We start from the raw sequence: 16,984 nt of genomic DNA on the forward strand, positions 1-16,984 counted from the left end.
CGGTGATGGGTTTTTCAGTTGAGGGTCTGATGCAAGGTGTTTTTTTCACCCACAAGCATCAACAAACACAACCGTTAACGACATTCAGAAGCAAAACAGAGAAACTTAAAGAAACTTCGAAAATTTTAAACAATTTAAACACATTAGCAGAAAACTTGAAAAACATTTAAGAGTAAAGAAATAAGAAAAAAATGAAAAGAAAATGATTGAATTGTTTGGAAGGCCTGAATCAAATACATGAGCGGGTAAGCTTAGTTTTTCAGATGGTTCGTGGTTGACTGGTTAGCATGTTCACCTTACAGTGCAGTGGTGCAGTGTATGCATGCTCTCCCCTGCCTGGGTTTTCTCCGGGTACTCCACTTTCCTCCCACATTGTAAAAACATCATGAAGCACACTAAATTGTCCTTCGGTGTGATTATGAGCGTGAATGGTTGTTCGTCTATCTGTGTCCTGCGATTGGCTGGCAACCGGTTCAGGGTGTCCCCCCCTAGAGAACTGGGTCAGCACGCCTGCAACCCTCGTAAGGATAAGCAGATTAGAAAATGTAATGGATGCATGATGAATCAGAGTTTTAAATAGCATTATATCCAAATTTCCAAACCTTTAACATACATAAGACATTATTTCAAATTGACAATATGGATCGTGCATGATATATTAATATTCAGTTCCTGGTTGGTCTGTAACATATACAGTGTTCAGCAATATTGGAAGGAATGCCAGACTGCACACAGGCTGGTCTCTAGTTGGCTCCAAGCTACAAATACGAGCTGAGGTTGATAAATTTATGTGATCGGTCGTAAAAAACATTGATATATGGCGAAATGGCGAAAACGTTTCCACATATCAGAGCATCATTCGTCTATAAGCCTTTGAGCAAGGCGCTGACCCCACCACCTGTAAGTGAAGATGTGTGGCCCTCTTTGCATGCAGATTTCTGACATCTCTCCTTGCATGCCTGCATGTCTGTTATCTGGTTTGTTCTGTTGTGTGAAACTTATATATATAGCAGAGTTTGTGTTTGTTTGTTTTTTTTGGTTTTTTTTAGCGCAATTGTAATTCAGATTATGAATTTTATATTATTAATAGAAATTGTCATGAGCTTCCTGCTACATGGGGACCACTTGGATAATGAATAAACTTCAATGGGTGCTTGGATATGTGTCTAGATTCCCTTCAATGGTGGCGACCCAACCTGAATTAGGACTCGTCGGAATGTGCTGTAGTCTATCAACGCCCTACACTAACACAGTAGTACATTCATCAATCCGGTAAATATTTTTAGGCCATAAATATAAAACAATGAACCATGTATGCTCACTGTTCAAAATCTTGAAACCTCATTGTCAGGAATATAATGAACCAAGGGCTGCCTGTAATTTGCATTTATATTCATGCCAAGGGCATAATCTATTGTTGTCTGAACTATAGTTGTTTACATTGCTGTTTTTACCCACTTAGAGCTGATTTTATATTCTGTACGCAAAAGGTTATCAGCTGTTGTGTGTTCCTTAAATGCCCCAACACCTTGTGTTAATCCTGTGATTAATATACGGTAGAAGTAGACACCAATCATTCAATTGGTGGGTGAGGATGTATATAATCCCGATACAAGCCAAAAGTTGTGAAAATATCACGGTTAAGGGTAGAGTATGAGCCTTAATGGAGACTTCTTTTTCTTTTCTGATTGATATAAAAATGATTTAGTAGATATAAACACATAACGGGGTAGGACTAGATAATAATAATAATAATAATAATACATTTTATTTGTGGGCGCCTTTCTAGAAACTCAAGGACGCCTTACAACAAGCAGTTAAAATCACGAGTACAATGTTAAAAACTACATCAAATAAGATAAGAAAAAATACAACAAAAATAAATAAATAAAATAATGGCTTTATGGTCTGAGTGAATAGGCTTGTCGAAACAGATGTGTTTTGAGGCGGGATTTGAAATGTGTTAATGAGGCTGTATTACGAAGGTCAGCGGGGAGTGAGTTCCATAGCTGGGGAGCAGATAAGTTTTTTTACTTCATCCTACTCCCTTGAACATAATAACTGTTGAATGAAGACTGATTTCTTTCTTTTACTTTTTTATCTACCTTATTTTCTGTCAAATTATTACTGTATATGTTTTATGTTCAATAAACAACCCAACCCAAACCAAACCAACCCAAACCAATTACTTGTCGTCTAGTTGGAAGGCCAAGGTTGGTCTTGGGTGTGGGGGGCTGTTGACCCAATGTCATCTCCTTTGGGTTTCCTGCAAATTGTTACGAACTCGGATAAACCGAGTTAGGGAGGGGGATCCAAAAATCGTAGACATAAACAAGGTCTCCGATATAAAGACAATTTAATGTCTTAATCGAACCGAAAATAAGCGAGAACATAAAGCGCTGGTCCACAATGAGGACCAGGAGGTAAATCAAAAACGACTAACAAAAGGTGCGTGCACAAAAAAGCAAGAAAGGAAAGTAAAGCCCACAAACTACGAACGAAAAACAATGTAACACTTTGTAGATGCATGAAAAGCCAGATCATCAAAACAAAAATGGTACTTACACCAAAAACTTGGTACCGAGACTACACGCGAAAACACGACGAGGTCAAAAGCCACTTGTCAATGAGCAACGAGGAAAGCAATGCCATAAACAATACTCCCACAACAGGTGTAGAACGTAGGAGTCCTTAAATAGTGTCTCTATTGATTAACGATTGCCAGCAGGTGTGCTAGGAAGACCGCTCATGCCACCTGCTGGCCAGACCGCAAAACCGAACCGTGACACAAATGGGAATGTTCAGCTCAAACCTTCTACCATGGCATGTTACAAGTATATTGATCGTTGCCCACAGTTTCCTAGAGTTTTCCTTTTTTTTTCCTGCTTCAGTTGTAGATGGTACAGAGGTCAAGTTGACCCCTGGGTCACCATGTGAGGTCACTGCTTAATGAAAGTGTATCCTGTTTGACATATGATTGTGGTCTGCGCGATGTCCAACACCCAGGCAGCACAGGAGAAAATGGGGTTTCCAGAGGTTAATCAACTGCAATTTCTTTCTCTTTCTCCGTCCTGATATTGCTTTCCCAACTGTGAATGATTGGTGCTGAAAGGGCTCCATTGCTACATACAGTGCCTGTATAGAATCCAGTATTTCCAACCCCAATCTACTTTGTTGTACGACTTTAGATGGTGCCGTCGGTACTTCCACACTTAAGGGATTTCTTTTGTAATCATTGTGGAGTGAAAGGTCAAAGCGTTAGCACCACACCACACACACACACACACACACACAAAAAACATTTGTAAATATTTGAGGGACTTTTTTTGCAATGAAAATATGTCAATAATCATATAAATCCCTTGTGTTGGGTTCCGGTCAAATTAGGTCATTTTAAATGTGTTATCATTGCAAGTTGTGTTTAATTTGAATGATTTCAAATTATCCACTCAGAGGTTATGAACACACACAACCGGCCTTATATTATAATAAAATCATGTACACTCTTTGTGTAAAAAAAGAAGAAAAAAAAAAGAATGGGAGAGACAACAGTTACTGTAAAAAAGCTGAGCTCAGCCATTTGTCAGATAACTAGATACGTTTTTTTACTTCATCCTACTCCCTTGAACATAATAACTGTGTTGAATGAAGATGAGGCACCATGCATGCACCCAAGGCTCACACAACCTTTCGTATACTTTACAAAAAAACAACAACAATAAACTCAAATAAAAATAATTATTTTTGAGGCTTTGCCCACAGTTGTGTGGTAGTACAATGCAAGATCAATATATCATCAGTGAAGTTCTTGATACATTTTTTGATGGTAAAAACACTAATGAGGTGGGGAGAGGCCAGGAAAATGACAGTGAGGATAGATTAGGTGAAGAAATTCAACATGACATGGAGTGTAACCTAGTCCTAGAAATAATTGATGAGGAGAAATCCAATGATGAAGATAACGAAACACTGCGGTTGTTGTCACATTCAAATCAAAGAATGACAACCAATCCTGATCTATATATTGGTATAAGAATATATGGGTGAATGGGTGCCGTTGTAAATCGGCATATGCCATTTATCTGAGAAACAAGGTAATCTGTCAAATGTCACCAGGAGTCTCACATTTGATCTGTTTGGGAGCAACCGGTGGCTCTGTAGGGCTCATCCTGCTCCTCCCTCTCTCCTGCTTGATTTGTGGGGTTCTCCACCACCACCACATTTTTGACAAACAAGACTCCAGGACCTACTAAATATTACATATCCCGGAATGATGACATCAACTCTTTGCTTTGAGCTGCTCTTGATTGAATCCATCGTAACCACTGTGGAAAATTTGGAAAGGGACAAAAATTGCCAAAATAATATAAACACATGCATTGGTCTGTTGTTGTCCAGCTGGTGTAGACAAATCCAGAATAAAACTGTCCAAACAATTTATGGGACTACAAAAGTTCGGGCCAAGTGTGAAGCCATCCCGAGAAGTGCAGTCCATGTGTTTAAATATCATGTTTAACGAAACATGAAGTTGGATATGTTAAAGTGGACCCTCCTCCCCAGTACCCCTGAATAGACATCATCTGGTCTGTAATCTTTAAAAGGGGGCCAACTACTCCATTCTCCTAACCGAGAGGGACTGGCCCCAATGTCCATGCATTTGATTTTCTTGAGGCGTTTCAGCCAGGACAGCCACACAAGATCCATAGCCTTTTGGAACTCTGGGTGGATATTTTTTTTTTATTCCACAAACGTATACATGCTCTATTAAGCTCTATCTACTGTGAAATCGTTTTAATGGTGATTACCATATTTTCCGGACTATAAGTCACAGTTTTTTTTCATAGTTTGGCTGGGCGTGAGACCTATACTCTTCAGCGATTTATGGGTGAAATTATGAACACATTATCATTTCACCTGTTATTTTCACATTTAACCACAAGACGTCGCCCTAGACCTGTGTTAATAAAACCACGATGAGTCTGACGAAAGCGACGTAGAAGAGGAAGCGCTGCATCTTCTACCTGGTGGAGTTGTTTTAAAGTGACACAGAGGATGATGATTTCATTGGATTTAGTGACTTGGAGTGACATTGATGGCGGCCCGGTAGTCCTGTGGTTAGCACGTCGGCTTCACAGTGCAGAGGTACCAGGTTCGATTCCAAGTCAACAAGTCAAGTCAACAGTATTTATAGAGCACTTTCAAACAGCCATCGCTGCATACAAAGTGCTGTACATGGAGCGATTTAACATATACAATAAACAGTAAGATGAAATGGAAAGGCGGTAGAAAGCACCAGGGCAGTAAAATCATGCTGAGTCGAACGCCAAAGAATACAAGTGGGTTTTGAGGAGGGCTTTAAAGATGGGCAGCGGGGAGGCTTGCCGAATGTTCAGTGGGAGATCATTCCAGAGAGAGGGACCAGCAACAGAAAAGGCTCGATCCCCTCTGAGCCTCAGTTTAGTTCTTGGTACTTCTAACAAAGACTGGTCCACAGACCTGAGGCGCCGGGCAGGTGTGTAGGGGCGGATGAGCTCAGAGAGGTAAGGTGGCGCAAGATTATTTAGAGATTTGAAAACAAAGAGGAGGATCTTGAAAATAACTCTAAAATGAATGGGGAGCCAATGAAGGGATGCCAGAGTAGGAGTTATATGCTCCCTCTTACGAGTACCAGTCAAGAGGCGAGCAGCGGCATTCTGGACTAGCTGAAGGCGCTTAATGGAGGACTGGCTGACTCCAAAGTACAGGGCATTACAGTAATCGAGCCGGGATTCCAGCTCCGGTCTCCCTGTGTGGAGTTTGCATGTTCTCCCCGGGCCCGCGTGGGTTTTTTTCCGGGTGCTCCAGTTTCCTCCCACATTCCAAAAACATGCATGGCAGGTTGATTGGGCGCTCTAAATTGTCCCTAGGTGTGATTGTGGGTGTGGATGGTTGTTCGTCTCTCTGTGCCCTGCGATTGGCTGGCAACCGATTCAGGGTGTCCCCCCCCACTACTGCCCGAAGACGGCTGGGATTGGCTCCAGCACCCCCCGCGACCCAAGTGAGGATCAAGCGGTTCGGAAAATGGATGGATGGAGTGACATTGATGCTTTGGTGAACTTGTTAGCATGTTCTTTATGCTATAGTTATCTGACTAACTCTTAATATGTTACTTGAAAATACCATGCACGTTCTCAGTTCATCGTTTATGCATCACGTAACGTTAGCATATCGTACACTTATTCAGCGTGTTGTTTTCTATTTTATTTGTATTTTAAATTGCCTTTAAGATGGCATGGATGTTTTTGGTGTTGGATTTTATCAAATAAATTTCCCCCCAAAATGTGACTCCAGTGCGACTTTATATGATTTTTTAATTCGTTATTGTACATTTTATGGTTGGTGCGACCTATACTCCGGAGCGACTTATAGTCCGGAAAATACAGTAATCACCATTAAATCAAAGTAGTGTATAAAATGTGTAAAGTTGTACGTTCCGATATTTGCATTCCGCATTATAATTGTATGTTGCATGTGAGTACTGTGACCCTTGTAGGTGTTTTTTGTTGTTGTTGCAGGCTGAATTTTAAGGTGGTTTCTCTTCACATCATATTAATGTGATTACAAATTTTCATTCTGAATTCATGCACTGCAACTTTTTTTTTCTACATATTATGTGGGAGGTGTACGATTCCATGACTGATTAAAATCCAATCCTTGCGCTTGGGTAGGACTGCTGAAAGGTGCGAATGGTTTAACAAATAAAGTGCGAAAATGGGCTGCTCAGGGAATTACCTGCTGTTGTAAGCAGGAGGAGGAGGGGAGATAGAGAAAGAATAAATTAGTCCAAAGGCTTTTGAGAATGAGTTTTCGCCCCCTGAAACACAAACCTCTGCAATACTTTGCCAGCATGTACAACCCCCAACCCGCCAAAGTATTTATATGGTGATAATTCATGTGATGGGTGGCGATGGACCAGCCTCAAAGTGCTTTGTGCAATAAAGAGGCTCTTCAACAGTGTGAGAGTGTGTTTAGGGCATGGATGCAGACTGTACTTTTTGTGTTGTGTATCTCCTAAAGCATATACAAGTTATTTACTCAGAGCACTGTGCTCATGACCTAACGCGTTTGAAGTTGGTACGGCAAAAGTAAAGCCAGTGTGTATTGGTCAGTTTTGCCCAGCATCCATACTTGTGCACCACACATGCGGACGAGTCATGGTTTGCATGACAGGCATAGATGAAATAAAAATCAAATGATGCATAATCAAACTCACGACGCCATTAGTGTTTAGTTGTTTGTGATTGCCATTTTCAGACTCCTCGCAGGTGACCAGAAAGTGACTGCCGCTGAATTCTTTTTCACTAATTACTGTAATATGATATATTGTCGACGTTTGGTGAGCGTATTTGGACCAGGTGTGCTCCCACTGAGTGGAAATGAATTTTCAGTTTGCACAACAACAATTTATGTATGATGTATGCATGAAATCCATCTTTGGTTACACTGCAACACTAGACTCCGTTTAATCCTTTCAAGGACAGCGTTCATTACAGTGTCTTATCATGTTATCAGGTTGCATGAAAGGGTTAAGGTGAACCAGTTTACGATAAAAAGAAAAACTTCAACATAGTGATCACACTGATGTTTTGTCATCTTCATCGGAATGTGCTGGCGGGGTGCCACTTGCGCTCCGCTAACATTAATTATAAATATAGCCTAAAATCAGCAGCTTGGTATTTCTTTTTTATTTTGCATTAAAAAATTTAATTTATTAAGCGTAACAAATTTTTGGAAGGGTAGGACCTGAGTGGGTTCATAATGGCTCAATAGAGGAACACGTCCCTGGGGGCGAGGAGAAAAATCGCAGATAATACAAACTACATACATTTTCCTTCAGGATCACTGAAATATTTTGATGAAAGCGTTGTTTGAATCCCATGCGCACATATAGCCATATGAGAGATTCAAAGATCAACACACTACTACACTGCCACAGTTATGGATATCGTCAAGCAAAACTTTGGTATCAAGAAAACAACTCTTAAATTCAACTTTTTTTCATAAATACCATATTGGCTTGAAAATACTTTTTGAACACCAAATTAATATTTTTTATAGAGAAAATAACTACAGTACATCTGAAACAAATGATTATAACAATATATTTGAGAAAAAAAGCATGTTATTTTGCCTCATTCAAATCTTAATATCTGAAAATTTAAATATGTAAGCTAAAGTGCAATCACATTCATAAATTAATGGCTTCTGGTTTTTGAAATGTAAATTAATCATAACTTCTCCTCAGCTGCCGGTTAACCTGGCTGATATTTGACCCACTTTTCTCCAGATTGCGGCGACATTTCTCCATTTTCTGATATCTCTATTATTTGCTTCTTTTTTCTTTCTTACCGTTATTTTTTTATTTTTCTTCTTCATGCTACCGCTATTTTTACTTTTATTCTTCGTGACAGGGGTTCACTTTGGCCTGGGGAGTCAAGTTCAGCATTCGCTTCAATGATATCTGGTGCCATCTAGCGTCGTGAATGGGTATAATGTCTAGATCCCGAATAGAAGACGACCCCGACTTTTTCAGTCTCATTTCAATGCAAAAAAACGGTCTTATATTCAGGCCAATACGGTATACTGGTCCAAATAAACATAGCTTCAGTTGTACCAGGTACCGGTATTTAAAATGAACGGGAAACTGAAGAAATATTTTTTTCAATGGCTGTATTACACTCACACACCCTTACAAGTTACCATATGTTCGCACTATAAGGCGCTTTGGAGAATCAGGCGCACCTTCAATGAATGGCCTATTTTAAAACTGTTTTTCATATATTGGGCGGGCCGCATTATAAGGCGCACAGAAGAGAAGCTGCAGTTGCGTTATGCATCCTAGAGAGAATACAATACAATACAACTTTATTAATAATGAGCCTTCACAACTGCTGCAGCTGGAACAAAGTGCTTTCAAAACATTTAAAATACCACGTTGAAGAAATCAGAATATTGATCCATATATAAGGCACATTGGATTATAAGGCGCATTGTCGGCTTTTGAGAAAATTGTATGCTTTTAGGTGCGCCTTATCGTGAGGAAGATCATAATTCATCATAACATATAAAGCTTATTTGAGAATTTGTGCATCAAATTGGTAGCCCTTCACATTAATCAGTACACAAGAAGGCACTCTCGGTTTCAAAAAGGTTCGTGATTCCTGAGCATAGAGTTTGAGTCTGTTTGATTTGTCCAGTCAAAAGCTTCCACTTGTTTCCCTAGTGAGCTCATTTGTTGTTTTATTATTTTTGCCGCACAATGACGGCTCTCGTAATTAGTTTGGTTTCATCTTTTTATTTTATTTTTTTCAAAATATTTCTGTTGTCATTTTTATTTTTTAGCTTTTGTCTCAAAGCATGAGTCTTGATTTTTAGTTGGACAGTTTTTGTTTTCTACTGTCTTAGTTATTAATTTATTGTTTTATTTTTTGTTGTTGTATGAATTATTTGTGCTCCACGTACAGCACTTTGTAGCGGTGGTTGTTTTAAAGTGCTCTACAATAAAGTTGAGTTGAATTAATACTGTGTAAGACTGTATCTATGAATGGTTTCTATGACCATGACACTAGTGTTTCCACCTATTGCTTTATCTCTTGCCTTTCTTGCAACATTCACCTTACAACATTCCACATCATGTTTCATGCTATGTGAGGAAAGTAAAACAAATCACATTTGAATATTGCGCTGTCATTTGTATTTGCAGCTCCAAAAACATGATGGCCAAGATGAGGATGTGCCCTCAAAGTGGAGAACAGAGGAAGAGATGGCAACAGAAGCCTCCATCTTGAGAAATCAAATTGAGAACTCGTAGAGGGTAAATCTGGAAACATTTTTTTCCATCCATCATTCCATCATCTACCGCTTATCCGGGGCCGGGTCGCGGGGGCAACAGCTTTAGCAGGGAAGCCCAGACTTCCCTCTCCCTAGCTACTTCTTCCAGCTCTCCGTGGGGGATCCCGAGTCGTTCCCAGGCAAGCTGGGTGACATAGTCTCTCCAGCGTGTCCTGGGTCTTCCTCGGGGTCTCCTCCCGGTGGGACATGACCGGAACACCTCACCGGGGAGGCGCTCAGGAGGCATCCGAATCAGATGCCCAAGCCACCTCATCCGGCTCCTCTCGATGTGGAGGAGAAGCGGCTCGACTCTGAGCCCCTCCCGGATGACTGAGCTTCTCACCTTATCTGTAAGGGAGAGCCCGGACACCCTGCGGAGAAAACTCATTTCAGCCGCTTGTATCCGGGATCTCGTTCTTTCGGTCACGACCCATAGCTCGTGACCATAGGTGAGGGTTGGGACGTAGATCGACCGGTAAATTGAGAGCTTCGCCCTTTGGCTCAGCTCCTTCTTCACCACGACAGACCGATACAACGTCCGCATCACAGCAGACGCTGCACCGATCCGCCGTTCGATCTCCCGCTCCCTCCTACCCCCACTCGTGAACAAGACCCCAAGATACTTGAACTCCTCCACTTGGGGCAAGATCTCCTCCCCGACCCGGAGGGGGCACTCCACCCTTTTCCGACTGAGGACCATGGTTTCAGATTTGGAGGTGCTGATTTTCATCCCAACCGCTTACACTCGGCTGCGAAACGCTCCAGTGAGAGTTGGAGAGCCCCGTTTGAAGGAGCCAACAGCACCACATCATCTGCAAAAAGCAGGGATGTAATACTGAGGCCCCCAAAACGGACCCCCTCAACGCTTCGGCTGCGCCTAGAAATTCTGTCCATAAAGGTTATGAACAGAATCGGCGACAAAGGGCAGCCTTGGCGGAGTCCTACCCCCACTGGAAACGATTCCGACTTACTGCCGGCAATGCGAACCAAACTCTGACATCGGTGGTATAGTGACCAAACATCCCGTATCAGGGGGTTCGGTACCCCATACCCACGAAGCACCCCCCACAGAACTCCCCGAGGGACACGGTCAAACGCCTTCTCCAAGTCCACAAAACACATGTAGACTGGTTGGGCGAATTCCCACATACCCTCAAGGACCCTGCTAAGGGTGTAGAGCTGGTCCACTGTTCCAAGGCCGGGACGAAAACCACACTGCTCCTCCTCAATCTGAGGCTCGACTTCCTGACGGACCCTCCTCTCCAGCACCCCTGAATAGACCTTACCAGGGAGGCTGAGGAGTGTGATCCCTCTGTAGTTGGAACACACCCTCCGGTCCCCCTTTTTAAAAAGAGGGACTACCACCCCGGTCTGCCAATCCAGAGGCACTCTCCCTGTTGACCACGCGATGTTGCAGAGGCGTGTCAACCAGGACAGGCCCACAACATCCAGAGCCTTGAGGAACTCCGGGCGGATCTCATCCACCCCTGGGGCCTTGCCACCGAGGAGCTTTTTAACCACATCGCTGACTTCAACCACAGAGATAGGAGAGCCCACCTCAGAGTCCCCAGGCTCTGCTTCCTCCAAGGAAGGCGTGTTGGTGGAGTTGAGGAGGTCTTCGAAGTACTCTGCCCACCGGTTCACAACGTCCCGAGTCGAAGTCAGCAGCGCCCCATCCCCACTGTACACAGTGTTAGTGGTGCACTGCTTCCCCCTCCTGAGACGTCGGATGGTGGACCAGAATTTCCTCGAAGCCGTCCGGAAGTCGGCTTCCATGGCCTCACCGAACTCTTCCCACGCTCGGGTTTTTGCCTCGGCGACCACCGAAGCCGCGGTCCGCTTGGCCAGTCGATACCCACCCGTCAGCTGCCTCTGGGGTCCCACAGGCCATAAAGGCTCGATAGGACTCCTTCTTCAGCTTGACGGTATCCCTTACTGCTGGTGTCCACCAGCAAGTACGGGGATTGCCGCCACGACAGGCACCAACCACCTTACGGCCACAACTCAGATTGGCCGCCTCAACAATAGAGGCACGGAACATGGTCCATTCGGACTCACTGTCCCCCGTCTCCCCCGGAACATGGGAAAAGCTCTGTCGGAGGTGGGAGTTGAAACTCCTTCTGACAGGGGATTCCGCCAGACGCTCCCAACAAACCCTCACTATACGTTTGGGTCTGCCAGGACGGACCGGCATCTTCCCCCACCATCGGAGCCTACTCACCACCAGGTGGTGATCAGTTGACAGCTCCGCCCCTCTCTTCACCCGAGTGTCCAGAACATGCGGCCGCAAATCCGATGATACAACTACAAAGTCGATCATCGAACTGCGGCCTAGGGTGTCCTGGTGCCAAGTGCACATATGGACACCCTCATGTTTGAACAAGGTGTTAGTTATGGACAATCCGTGACGAGCACAGAATTCCAATAACAAAACACCACTCGGGTTTTGATCGGGGGGGCCGTTCCTCCCAATCACGCCCCTCCAGGTATCACTGTCATTGCCCACGTGAGCATTGAAGTACCCCAGCAGAACAATGGAGTCCCCAGCAGGAGTACTCTCCAGCACACCCTCCAAGGACTCCAAAAAGGTTGGGTATGCTGAGCTGCTGTTTGGTGCATATGCACAAACAACAGTCAGGACCCGTCCACCCACCCGAAGGCGGAGGGAGGCAACCCTCTCGTCTACCGGTGTGAACCCCAATGTACAGGCACTGAGCCGGGGGGCAATGAGTATGCCCACACCTGCTCTGCGCCTGTCACCGTGAGCAACTCCAGAGTGGAAGAGAGTCCAACCCCTCTCGAGAGAACTGGTACCAGAACCCAGGCTGTGTGTGGAGGCAAGTCCGACTATATCCAGTCGGAAATTCTCTGCCTCACACACCAGCTCGGGCTCCTTCCCTGCCAGAGAGGTGACATTCCATGTCCCAAGAGCTAGCTTCTGCAGCCGAGGATCGGACCGCCAGGGTCTCCGCCTTTGGCTGCCGCCCAGCTCACATTGCACCCGACCCCTTTGGCCCCTCTCATGGGTGGTGAGCCCATGGGAAGGGGGACCCACGTTGCCTCTTCGGGCTGTGCCCGGCCGGGCCCCATGGGTGTAAGCCCGGCCACCAAGCGCCTGCCAACGAGCCCCACCTCCAGGCCTGGCTCCAGAGGGGGGCCCCGGTGACCCGCGTCCGGGCAAGGGAAACCTAGATCCATTTATTTTTATCATCATTGGGGTCTTTTGAGCCGTGCTTTGTCTGGCCCCTCACCTAGAACCTGTTTGCCATGGGTGACCCTGCCAGGGGCATAAAGCCCCAGACAACTTAGCTTCTAGGATCATTGGGACACACAAACCCCTCCACCACGGTAAGGTGACGACTCACGGGGGCGGACATTTTTTTTCCTCATATTATATTTGACTCTGTTAGTAGTTGCAAAAAATCCATTCTCTATAGGACAGCATGTAATGTCATGGTCAGCAGTAATTGTGAAATAAAATTAAAAAAATCAAATGAAATCGAGCATTACATGCAATAATATCAGGAGGACTTTTCTTTTGTCACAAAGGCTCACATTTAAAAGAAATGTATTTCTTTTAAAAAAATTAAAAGTGATGAAATGACCATTTTCCCCTCCGTGAACCGTCACCTTACCGTGGTGGAGGGGTTTGTGTGTCCCAATGATCCTAGGAGTTAAGTTGTCTGGGGCTTTATGCCCCTGGCAGGGTCACCCATGGAAAACAGGTCCGAGATGAGCGACCAGACAAAGCATGGCCTCATAAACCCCTTATGATGAATAAAATAAATGGCACTCAGTTTCCCTTGCCCGGACGTGAATCACTCGGGCCCCCCTCTGGAGCAAGGCCTTGGAGGTGGGACTCATTGGCGAGTGCCTGGTGGCCGGGCCTACACCAATGGGGCCCAGCCGGGCTCAGCCCGAAGAGGCAACCAGGGTTTGGGAAGAGTTCAGTGAGGCTATGGATGGCTTTGAGGAAATTCTGGTCCACCAGCCAATGTCTCAGGAGGGGGAAGCAGTGAACCACTAACATTGTGTACAATGGGGATGGGGCGCTGCTGACTTCGACTCGGAACATTGTAAATCGGTGGGCAGAGTACTTCGAAGACCTCGTCAACTCCACCAACACGCCTTTCTTGGAGGAAGCAGAATCTGAGGACCCTGAGGAGGGCTCTCCTATCTCTTTAACCACATCTCCCACAGATGTGGTTAAAAAGCTCCTCGGTGGCAAGACCCCAGGGGTGGATGAGATCCGCCCGGACTTCCTCAAGGCTCTGGATGTTGTGGGGCTATTGTGGGGATATTGTGGTTGACACGCCTCTGCAACATCGCATGGCCAGCGGGGAGAGTGCCTTTGGATTGGCAGACTGGGGTGGTGGTCCCTCTTTTTAAAAAGGGGGACCGGAGGGTATGTTCCAACTACAGAGCGATCACACTCCTCAGCCTCCCTGGTAAGGTCTATTCAGGGGCGCTGGAGAGGAGGGTGCGTCAGGAAGTCGAGCCTCAGATTGAGAAGGAGCAGTGTGGTTTTCGTCCCGGCCGTGGAACAGTGGACCAGCTCTACACCCTTAGCAGGGTCATCGAGGGTATGTGGGAATTCGCCCAACCAGTCTACATGTGTTTTGTGGACTTGGAGAAGGCGTTTGACCGTGTCCCTCGGGGAGTTCTGTGGGGGTGCTTCGAGGGTATGGGGTACCGAAGCCCCTGATACGGGCTGTTCGGTCACTATACCACCGATGTCAGAGTTTGGTTCGCATTGCCAGCAGTAAGTCGGAATCGTTTCCAGTGGGGTTAGGACTCCGCCAAGGCTGCCCTTTGTCGCCGATTCTGTTCATAACCTTTAGGCGCAGCCGAAGCATTGAGTGGGTCCGTTTTGGTGGCCTCAGTATTGCATCTCTGCTTTTTGCAGATGATAGGGTACTGTTGGCTGCTTCAAGCAGGGCTCTCCATCTCTCACTGGAGCGTTTCGCAGCTGAGTGTGAAGTGGTTGGGATGAAAATCAGCGCCTCCAATTCTGAAACAATGGTCCTCAGTCAGAAAAGGGTGGAGTGCCCCCTCTGGGTCGGGGGTAGATCTTGCCCCAAGTGGAGGAGTATTGGGGTCTTGTTCACGAGTGGGGGCAGGAGGGAGCGAGAGATCGACAGGCGGATCGGCGCAGCGTCTGCTGTGATGCGGACGTTGTATCGTCTGTCGTGGTAAGGAAGGAGCTGAGCCAAAGGGTGAAGCTCTCAATTTACCAGTTGATCTACGTTCCAACCCTCATCTATGGTCACGAGCTATGGGTCGTGACCGAAAGAACGAGATCCCGGATACAAGCGGCCGAAATGAGTTTTCTCCGCAGGGTGTCCGGGCTCTCCCTTAGAGGTAAGGTGAGAAGCTCGGTCAACCGAGAGGGGCTCAGAGTCGAGCCGCTTCTCCTCCACATCGAGAGGAGCCAGATGAGGTGACTTGGCGTCTATTCGGATGCCGCCTGAACCCCTCCCTGGTGAGGTGTTCCAGGCATGTCCCACCGGGAGGAGACCCCGAGGACGACCAAGGACACGCTGGAGAGAGAGACTGTCACCCAGCTGGCCTGGGAACGCCTCGTGATCCCCCAGGTTGGGCTGGAAGTCTGAGCTTCCCCGCTAAAGCTGCTGCACCCACAACCCGGCCCGCGATAAGCGGTCAAAGATGGATGGATGGATGGATGGATGGATGGATGGATGGATGGATGGATATAACCATTTTGAAAGGTACAACTCATTTAACAAGGTCACCATTTGTCTGCCTCATCTCTTCCGTCACATCGACGTCAACAGACATATCCGCCATTTTGGAGGTGACAGGAGTACAATATTACGCACTACTTAAGACATGCTCTGTGGTTCCTTCTGAGTTATTTTCATATTTCACCGACTGAATGAAAAAATTGTGAACCGTTTCCATCGTCTCCCACAATCACAAAGGAAGAAAAGTTGATGACGGACAAAGTTGTTACAGCTCTCTGCTTGGCAGAATACAGACAGGTGGAAGCCTCATTTCACAGATCACAAAGTGATGTCAAATGGCTTTGTTTGTCAGCTGTAAGAGGGGGAAAAATCACTTTACAACCTTGTGTTGGGAGCCAGTGTGGTTCCCACATTTTCCTGAATAATATCTTGTTTGTTCATTAAAGATCCATTTTGCACACATCACTTCTTTCCTGCCTTTTTATCCATTTTTTTTATTAAACGTGTAAACTGTGCAATCAGTGTTGTCTGGAATTATTGCACATAATGTTGGTTTGCTGATCAATCGTTTTGATATTTGAGTGGTAAATAGAGAGAGAGAGAGAGAATTTGAGAGCAAGAGAACCCTTCACACGGGTGGTGGGCGAGGGGGACAACGCTGTATGTGGTCATTTTTTGATTTCTTCTAGTCGATTCCCGTCTCCTTTGTTGTGTTCTGTCCATTGTTAATTGAAAAACACATGCACATACTTTGTCCTTATTTCAAATTGTATTGTTTTCTCATGCATCTCCATCAAGAACGGGGTCCTACAGCTCCTCATCTCCAAGTGTTGACGAAAAGCTGTTGCCCCTCCATCGTTATCCCCGATCTCGAAATCTATTCCTGTATTGTGATACAAAATAAGAAAAGAGCAGGTTCCGTTTGTCTGTCTTATTCTGCCCCCAGGTGGCCAAGACGGATAACACAGAAGGAGCAGCATTTAACAAATGATGGATGCAGTGTGACACTAACTAATCTTTTTTTCCTTCATATGCTGGAATGATACTTTTTCTTGATATATGTGCACACGATCACATTTATGTTGTTTTTTGGGGGTGAGGAAAGCTTTATAGCATTTCAATTCATTTTAATCGGAAAAGATGATTTGAAATAGTGTTTTGGATTTCTCACGTGGCCAAGAACTAATTACACGCAGATTTCAAAAGGCCTCATTGTAAATGGAATGTTATATATGTGTCAAGTGGATGGCGACAACATATTTGTAACTGAAACAATCCATGTTATGATCTTCCATCCCTCAGCTTGAATATATATGGACTTATTTGACCTTTAATTGATAACCACAGCAATATAGTGTTTCGCTGTAAGTGGATGGCGACAACATATTTGTAACTGAAACAATCCATGT

At 45.1% G+C, this 16,984-nt stretch overlaps 1 protein-coding gene across 1 annotated transcript in view; it reads left to right on the forward strand.

Annotated features, from left to right (window-relative positions):
* fhit (fragile histidine triad diadenosine triphosphatase) overlaps nucleotides 1–10,057 on the forward strand; it is a 151,126-nt gene extending 141,069 nt beyond the window's left edge. The window contains exon 5 of the mRNA XM_052075333.1: nucleotides 9,743–10,057. Coding sequence (XP_051931293.1) covers nucleotides 9,743–9,850 — 108 coding nt within the window. The 3' untranslated portion in view covers nucleotides 9,851–10,057. The remainder of the gene's footprint in view (nucleotides 1–9,742) is intronic.
* Nucleotides 10,058–16,984: the final 6,927 nt, after the last annotated feature.

The sequence above is a fragment of the Hippocampus zosterae genome, chromosome 9, assembly GCF_025434085.1.
Source record: "Hippocampus zosterae strain Florida chromosome 9, ASM2543408v3, whole genome shotgun sequence".
NCBI lineage: Eukaryota > Metazoa > Chordata > Actinopteri > Syngnathiformes > Syngnathidae > Hippocampus > Hippocampus zosterae.